The following is a 9,281-nucleotide window of genomic DNA, read 5'->3' as shown; positions in this document are numbered from 1 at the left end:
CCCCCCCCCCCTTCCTAAATTCCTAGTTACGGGTCTGTTATGATTCAAAGCGTGTTCAGAATTCTGTGTATTTTTACTCCCACCCCCCCTTCCTTCAAAGTTTCACTTCTCCAGGGGGGGGGGGCTAAGCCCCCAACCTCCCATTCAGGACAAAAAATAGATTAAGTTCAACAGCTATCTGGCATGGAATTCATGGAACCTGGTATTTATGCATGCAAAAAGATAGATTTCGCAATGTCGTCTCTGTTGAACAATGATACATTCCTTTAGAAAAATCTTCATTTTGAGTGAATAAGCGGCGCCTCAGTCAAAAATTATTTGTAATTTAATTATATAATTTTGGATTTAAAAAAACAGATAAGTTGAACATGAGTTGAACACATGATAGAACAGGCAATAAAAAATCTCTTTATACAGGGTGTCCCAATAAACATGGGAATTCAGTGACGAATTCGATATCGTCTTTTTAGATAATTCTTTGATTTAGTATAGTGATACCTTCTGAGAAAGCTGTTATCTGTAAGAGTTTCGTCTGCTATGTTCACATTTTGTTTGTTTATGTTTTCACTGCATACGGTTGTACTTAGTAAAACAAGAAAATTGCAGTGTACAAACAGAGTAAACTTGTCCGTCTTCACTGTTCATCTTGAGGAGACATTATAGACACATCTTTACAGTCATTTACCTTTTTCATAAAACAAACTCTAGCAGACATAATAATATTATGGCTTTTAAAATTAGGTATTACAATGCTAATTCATAACAAAGACGATTTCCAATTCGTCACTGAATTCCCACGTTTTTTGGGACACCCTGTACCATGGATTAATATGTGTAATTGTAAACATAGTTTTAAGAAACCCTCCACTATGGCAAGTCCGATTGACAACAGAACCATTATAACCTAAAAAAATTACAAAATTCATGTAAAGACATAAGAACGGCGGTATCTTGTTCATGGTTTTTCTAGAGGTTAAACGCAAGCCTAACTAATTCAATGCACGCAAAATTAAAATACAGAGCGTCCCACAAAAAAATTGGAACAGATCGGTTCCGCCGTTTTAACCTTCATCGGATACAAAAACACAAACAAGCTAGATTTTTTAAAATGTTAATCGTTTTCTTAATTATTTCTTAAAAAACTTCCAAAAAATTTCACTATTGATTCTGAAAGATATTCAAGGGATAAGATTTTTTAACGATTTTATTTAAGAGAAATTTTTTGTTTGGGAAAAAATATCAAAAACTTGCTTTATTGTCCGATGTTTCATTTTGTCCCCCACAGCATCAAAACTCGTTCTTTTCAAATATATACCCCTTATCTAAGAATACTTACGAGCTCAAAAACTGAAGTTTTTGAATTGTAAATCCCTGCTAAAAATTGGAGTTGTCAAGAAAAATTAAATTTTGGAGTTTCCTTTGATCTCTTCCTCTCGTAAATATCATCAAATTTGTACAAAATCTTTTACAATTGCACAATGCTTGATCAGGAAAGGACTTCAACATACCAGCAACATTTAGAAAAGACGATTTTCTTGCAAACTGGAATTCAGAAACGATGATATTGTCAAAGTCTATTGAAATTGAACATGTTATTGACGAAGAAACTGATAAACAGAATATTTTTTCTCAAAGTAGTTTTGCATAGATTTACAATACCCAACCCATCAAATACCAGTTGACAATATTGAAATTTAAAAAAATCAAAAAAACTCGACCACCTTATTTAATAAACTCTCTCAAAATCAAAAATCAAAATAATAGCATGTAATTTATTATAAAAAACAGAAACAGAGGACATATTTCTATTCTATATATTCCTAGTACTAACTTAGTAAAATTGTGAATAAATCTTCTTTTTATTTAAACACGATAAATTGGATAAATTTTAAAAAATAGTTAAAATGCACAAAATATTCATTCACACGGCATCGGGGTTGGAAAAAAAGAAGCAGGAAGAAAATGAACCCAAAGAACTCCCACGACAGGAGAAAATATTAAATAAGTCGAAATATTACAGATATAATACATATTGGAATCATTCTGGGGAATCACAATTGGACACGAAACTGGGATGGTTACAAGGTGCAGTACAGTGTACTGCAGTGTGTACAAGAAGTATATTGTACTGCAGTGTGTATAAGGAGAACAGTGTACTTCAATGCTTACAAGTAGTAAAGTGTACTGCACTGCTGACAAGAATCGTTGTGTACAAAGAGTTTTAAGTGTACTGCATTGTATACAATGAGCAGTACAATGTACTACAAGCTGTTAAATATTGATAGAATAATTATACCCATTACTGAACCCCCTCCCCTTTACAGCCCCCCCCCCCTCCGGATTACACCCACTGGTAGATTGAGAAGATTGCAAGTGCTCATCAAAATCAACCTGAAATAAACAATATATTAAATAGTAGTTGACCGCCCAACGTTGCCAGTGAAAAAAAAAATTTAGATTTTTTTATAGCCTATAACACTCCCCCGCCACCCTTGAGTGCCAACAAGCCCAATCGGTCCAGCCGTTTGGCCCGCTATAGGCAACCTTTATATATACAATTGTCTCGTTTTATTATATCTGGGAGATTTTGGCTTCCTGGATCCAGATCCGCAAAAATATGCAGATCCACGGATCCGGATCCAAGGGGTAAAATATCAACCAAAAACTGAAAAAAATACATTTATACCCGAAAACCCAAATCTGAACTTTTGAAAAAAAGAGTTTTTAAAAATGTCTTAATTTCTGAATGGTTCATAAAGTAAAGATTAAAATAAGCGGAAAAATTTATTTTTTAAAAATCATTAAATCTTTAAGAAATGACCTGGATCCGGATTTGGATCCGGATCCATTTTTTTCCAGTGCAGATCCAGTGTCGGATCAAAATTAAATGGATCCTAAGCACTGCTTGAAGGTAATCTGTTTTACAGGATTAGATACTTAAACAATAAGAAAACAAAGAGGACAAAAATAAATTGAAAAAGATCAATATACAAATGANCCAGTGCTAATGATCCGGATACGTTGGATCAGTATTTTTACAGCTTCATAGAGGATCCGAATCCTGGTAAAATATCAACCAAAAAATGCACACAAAAAGGGGGGGGGGAGGATAGGAGATGATTTTCAATGATTAAGAAAAAAAAAAACCTGTTAAACCCCAACATAAAGAGTTTATGGTCTAAATAAATATTAAATAAATAAAAATCATTCCGAAAAAATCTAATATGTAAAAATTAAAAATACAATTACTAGAACAGTTACTTTTAAGTTAGACAAATGCGACAGGATTTTACATTTTCTAAAACAAAAATTATTTTTTCTCCTAAGCATTTTGGAATTGTTTGAAGCACATTTTCAATTTTTTTTTGCAAAATTAAGGTAAAAAAAATTTGAATAAAAATGATCGACATCCCCTCCAAATATTTGAATTTCCTCTAATTCCTACCCTAATTTCCCAGGGGAAGGGTAATTCTTCATAAATAAGAACCCTGACTAATGTCATTAAATCTATTTAATAAAGCTTAGCACATATAGGAATGTTAAGGCGTGACAATGTTGGAATAAAGAAATCTAAGTAAGAGATCGGTGAGAATCTAGTATTTTTTTTTGATATTTTGATTTTTATGCAGGATATCTCATAAAATCTTTCTCGACTTATTAGTTTGATTTGACTAATTTTTTAAATTTCGACCGATATTTGTTTTGGGCGAATGTTCATTTGGACTATTATTACTTCAACTAATTTTGATTATGACCAATTTTCAGGCAGGAAAGCTTATTAAAACTTTTTTTGACTGAAGTTTATTTGGGCTAATGTTCATTTAAACTAATAGTTCATTTGCACGAACTGTAAATTTTGAAATTATGTTTACTTTTCATTAAACTTTTAAAAGATAAGATTTATAACTAATTATGTATTGAGTTGAAGGTTTTATTAAAATTTGGAATTCACATCTTTTATATTTTTGCTCATTTTAAAATGACTTCCACTGCAGCATATTTTAGGGCGGTTGAACAAGTAATAAACTATTTGAATGTATCCAAATACATTGAAGCATAAATTTAAATAAAGCCAAATGAACTTATTAATTTTGTTGAGAAATTGTTCAGTCAAACAGAAAAACTTTAAATGTGGCAATTTGATGTAAAATTCGATTTGTAGTCCAGGTGAGAACAAGAAACAAATCATTTATGAAGCTTGGATGTCATGCTTTAATAATGATTAGGTTGATTGAACAATTTTTTTCTAAAAGGACTGTTCATTCAGACTAAAATATCATAATTTACCAATTTCAGGCAGAAATGCAATAGAAGGTAAAAATGTCAACTGAGAAAAAATTAATTTTCTTTAAAAATTTTATTTTCTTAAAAGTTTGTAAAACTAATCTATAAAACATCTTATTTATACTCCTTCATTGTTTTACAAAAAATGGTCATATTTTGGCTATTTCTCCTTAGCAATTCGCCTTATATATTTCAAGGTCAAAAAAGGAAAACAATTTTGAAGTTGAGCGCTGATTTTTTTTTTAACTTTTCATCATGATTAATACACATTTTTCTTCTACTTTTTCGAATTTCCAAAAAAATGAGTAAATTAACACTCCTTTGTGTATATTTTTGCTCTAGCTGGACAAACGACTGAATAGAATGGGCTGATTTTATTGAGGGAACCTATGGGTACCCTGAGGGTAACAAAGGCTTAAAATTTTGACATTTTTAGTTTAAAAATCGTTTTCTCTGCTTTAAATTAGATGTAATTAAAAATTCCACGTACAACGCCGGGGACTTCAGCTAGTTTAAGAGGTTTCCAAGAAAGGTATTCCAAGCTGGTCAGCGTACTCCTTGGCAGAGGAGTAATCAACAACCTGAACAAGAATAGTCAAGTTAAATATATTCATTAAAATGAATGCTAGCGTAATTTTGAAGATGGCAATTCCCGATTCACAACGGTACCCTTAAAAGCTTTGCAAGATCAGGTATACATTAGAAATCTATGTTTATAATTTTGACAAGACTGGTAAATTTTTCTACACAAATGACTTGCGTATTTCTACTACAGGAAATTCTTATCAAAATCAACTCTTTTAAACCTATATAAACGACAATATCTTCCACGTTATTGATCAGATAAAGGGTTCAAGAGTACTGTTGTGAATCGGGCATTAAATGGATCCTAAGTACTGATCTTAAACATGCTTATATGATATTATGCAAGGGTTTGACTCTGACTGAAGATCGATCAAAGAAAACCAATCGTTGATTACACGCGTAGTTTGATACGTTAAAGCTCTAATTTGATATAACGTTTAAGCTCTTCTCTTCTATCATAATTAACTTTAGCACAGTCTAAAAGAACAAGAGTCTCCTGAAAGCCCTGAAACTTTGAATTTTAAACAACGGAATAGTAGCAAACAAAATGCACTGGTGAATAATGGCATTCAGTTTAAAATTTTGTAATGCAAGGTTCAGAGGAGACTTCCACACTACACAACCCGAGGAGGAGCGTTGTATAAAAGGAGGAAAGATTAAAGAAATACGCACCCCTGGATCATAATTAATATATTTAGCTCATTTTGATGATATGAACCTGAAAAGGCCGGGGTAAAGAGACAAGTAGAAAATTGATCCTGGGGGGGGGGGGGGGATCCCCCAATTTTCCCCATCCTTGAGTTTACCTTCTTATTGGTGAGATCACACTTGTTTCCAACCAGCAGTTTGTTCACATTCTCACTAGCATACCGGTCAATCTCCTGATCAATCAATCAAATCAAATCAACCAATCAATCAATCAATCAATAATCAATCATTTATTCTGGTAATAAATGAGGGATTAATAAACCTATGAAATAAACCTTTGAAACAAATATATCAATTATCATCATTTTATCAATTTTTGTATAGGGTTGATTAAGACTAACAAATAAATCAATTAATATTCTGTCTCGAAGAACATAAAAACATACAATGAAAAACAACATTATAGAAGCAAATTTCAGAAGGACTTCCTTCAAAAGATTAAAAAAATGCTTCTTTGTCAAAACATTGTGTAGGAGAGAGGGCTGGAGGCCGCGTCTTAACATCATTTCAACCTGGGATTTAACCGGTTTTAGGGCTTTATCCCGTATTGATCCCAGTATTTACTAATATAAAGTTTGAATCGGGAAACCAGTGCTAATGATCCGGATACGTTGGATCAGTATTTTTACAGCTTCATAGAGGATCCGAATCCGGGTAAAATATCAACCAAAAAATGCACACAAAAACTTTTTGCTTTTAAAACCTTAATCTCAAGAGTAGAATAAAGAGATATTGCAAGAATGTCCTAATCTCTTGAATGTTTTAAGTTTTAGCATAAAAATAAGTAAAAAAAACGAAGTAACAAAATTAGAATTTTTTCTTTTGATCAAGAAAATCAGAAATGTTCACGATCTGGATCGAGATTCTTTTTATTAAGGGCGAATCCCGGATCCGCATCTAGAAGCTACAATGTAGGCTTAACCATAAAGGTAGGGGGGTTAAACTAACCTGTAGCCACTGCTTGACATTATTGAAGGATTCCTGATCGGTTACATCATACACAACAATAATTCCGTGTGCTCCGCGGTAGTAGCTGGAGGTAATAGTCCTAAATAAAATAACAACTTGTGAACATTAATATATTTTCTTTAGAAATAATCGCTGTCCCGGGACATAAAAAAAGTGTTGTTATTTGATTGATTTGTTTAAGCCATAAGTTCTAAATTTTATTTTTTCTCCAGATAAAATTTATGATGACAGATGAGAATTTTTAATATTTTTATTAAATTTTATTCACACGTAAGTCCAAGGATCCATACCACTAATGTTAACTAAGAAAAAAAAACTTTAAAAATTAGAAAGGATTTTGTTTTCAATATTTGGACTAATTAAGTTAATTATAACTGATAATTTTATTTCAATCATTCAATCAATGTCCTAGAGGACGTAATTACCTAAACCTCTCCTGTCCTGCGGTGTCCCAAATCTGGAGTTTAATTGTCTTCCCGTCGAGTTCTATTGTCCTAATCTTGAAATCTACTCCAATAGTAGAAATATACGACTCTGTGTACGTGTCATCGGCAAACCTAAAAAAGATTACTATTAAAGGGACTTAAAAGCATAATTTCAAATTAACCTTCATTGAAAAAATGTAACTGTCCGATTTACAACGGTACCCTAAAAGGCTTTGTCTGATAAGGCATAAATCGGGTATTGCCATCTTTGAATGGAGGATCACTTGAAATCATGCTTATAGTCCCTTTAAAGGGACTGTTAACGATTAAATAATCAGTCTAAGTTGTAACATTTCTGAAGACTACTACAATAATCGTGCTCGATAAATTACATCATGAAAACAAATTAAATTGTTAGCAACTGAATGATAAAGACACCAGTCTACTACAAAACAAAGAAAAGATAAAGGAAATTTTATGGGTCTTTATACGTTTAATCCAAAACTTTTGTTTTTCTGTAACTGTTCATTTGAACAAATTCCTTCTTTAAAATGATCAATTTTCAGCCGGCGAAGGTAACGTGGTAAATATTTTTTGAAGGGTTACTTAAATTAGGACTAACTGGCGAAGATTGAGAATTGAATGGTTCAATTAATAAAGATTAAAATATAACCTTAAATTCTTTAAACATTTAAACCCTTAAACAAGCAGGAGGGCGAGGGGGTCAAGCTAGCGTGGAAGGCGGGGGCGTAAATAAAGTATGTGTGAGGGGGGAGGGGGGGGGGGTTCACTCCACCTACGTAGAAGACAAGATTTGCCAACTCCAGAATCTCCGATGAGCAGAAGTTTAAATAGATAATCATATTCAGGGTTCATTGTGGACATATCAGGGTATAGATCTGAAATTATACAAATTGAAAACGAAATACTGTAGAGGTTAAAATCCCCGAAAGAGGATTAAATTCCGCAAATCAGGTGTCTGATTCTGGAACCAGAGAAGACCTACCCATCTTCCTCTTCTCCTTATATATCCACGTTTTTCGTAATCTATTCGAAGCAATTAAATGTACTTTTAAAGTACACCAACATATTAGAGAGCTAAGTTGTTCTAAAACACCCTTTCCTGTTGATTTTGTACAAGATACTTTATAATATTTACAACACAATTTATCTCTAGCCAGCTATATTTCCAAATATGAATCCAAACCATTAATATCATATCAATAGCTATGATAGATCATTTACAATGAAAAACAATATGACGGTATGAATAGAGCTGAAAACTTTAGAATGGAATACCTTTATTCCCGATCGGTTAATTAATCTGGAGATTAATTACAAGAGGAGAACAAGCATTATTTAATCTCGAGATAAAGAAAAAGAGTGGATCAGGCATTAATCCCGATATCCACCATTCAAAAGTTTCCAGCTCAGAATAAAAAAGAGGGATGAAGCACATCTAGGAGAAAGGGGGTACCCCATACCTAGATTTCTCAAGGGGAGGTTGCCGCCCTCCCCCCTCTTCCCAGAGATTAAAACCGCGTAATCTGTAGGTCAACTACGACAAAAAATGTTGAATGTTCAAATCAGGTCGTTAAATATTAGAAAAAATAATTAACATACAAAGTGATTCAGGGGAATCACATTCGATTTCAAGAATAGATGACGAAATGTAAAAAGGGAAACTTGATCATCATCAATATTTATAACTAACAAAAAAAGACTATTCGTGAGAGCAACAATTTAAAGCGAAAAACAACAATTTTTGGCGAAAGAAGCCATATTTCATTGTTTAATTATACATTATTAATCCTTCCTCGGAAATTGGCCAGACAAATTATACAAACTAAAATATCGTTGATAATATTCAACTAATTTGACAAAATGGTGAAGTATGAACACGTCTTGAGCAGAGAGGGTGACACAGGATTAAAACTAATAAATAGATCTCAACCAGAGTCGCCATGACAGCAGTTAAATGACGTATAAAGAATTACGCCCGATAAGTCTCAAACACGCATGCGCAGTCACTGAACTCGCGCATGCGCAGATTGTTTGGCACCTGCGCACAAAACAACTTTTTAAACCCAGGGATAAATACCAATCAGAAAACAAATAATTAAATCTTATCCAAAAAGTCAAAATTTGATAAGATTTTTACAAAAAATAAATTAAAAATTGCATAATTTGTCGTTTTATTTAACGAAAACTAGGTAATCAAATGCCGTTTCCTGAGAATTTAACAGTTTTGAAATTCGTCCATTAAAGTATCCCTGAAAATTTATTCCCAGTGTACTGTAGACATGTGGC

The 9,281-nt window shown here is 32.8% G+C and overlaps 1 protein-coding gene across 2 annotated transcripts in view; it reads right to left on the bottom strand.

Moving 5' to 3' along the window:
• The window catches only part of LOC111715210 (ras-related protein Rab-1A), a 33,555-nt gene extending 25,656 nt beyond the window's left edge, over window positions 1-7,899 (bottom strand). For both annotated transcript variants that reach the window (XM_023490508.1, XM_023490512.1), the window contains exons 1-5: window positions 7,768-7,899; window positions 6,972-7,103; window positions 6,526-6,625; window positions 5,676-5,750; window positions 4,801-4,865 (exon numbers count right to left, since the gene is read on the bottom strand). In XM_023490508.1, the coding sequence (XP_023346276.1) occupies window positions 4,801-4,865; window positions 5,676-5,750; window positions 6,526-6,625; window positions 6,972-7,103; window positions 7,768-7,856 (461 nt within the window). In that variant the 5' untranslated portion in view covers window positions 7,857-7,899. The remainder of the gene's footprint in view (window positions 1-4,800; window positions 4,866-5,675; window positions 5,751-6,525; window positions 6,626-6,971; window positions 7,104-7,767) is intronic.
• Window positions 7,900-9,281: the final 1,382 nt, after the last annotated feature.

This window comes from Eurytemora carolleeae, unplaced genomic scaffold (assembly GCF_000591075.1).
Source record: "Eurytemora carolleeae unplaced genomic scaffold, Eaff_2.0 scaffold1377, whole genome shotgun sequence".
Lineage (NCBI taxonomy): Eukaryota > Metazoa > Arthropoda > Copepoda > Calanoida > Temoridae > Eurytemora > Eurytemora carolleeae.
Note: the sequence above shows the minus strand (reverse complement) of the source record. Positions and strands in the feature narration are given on the sequence as shown.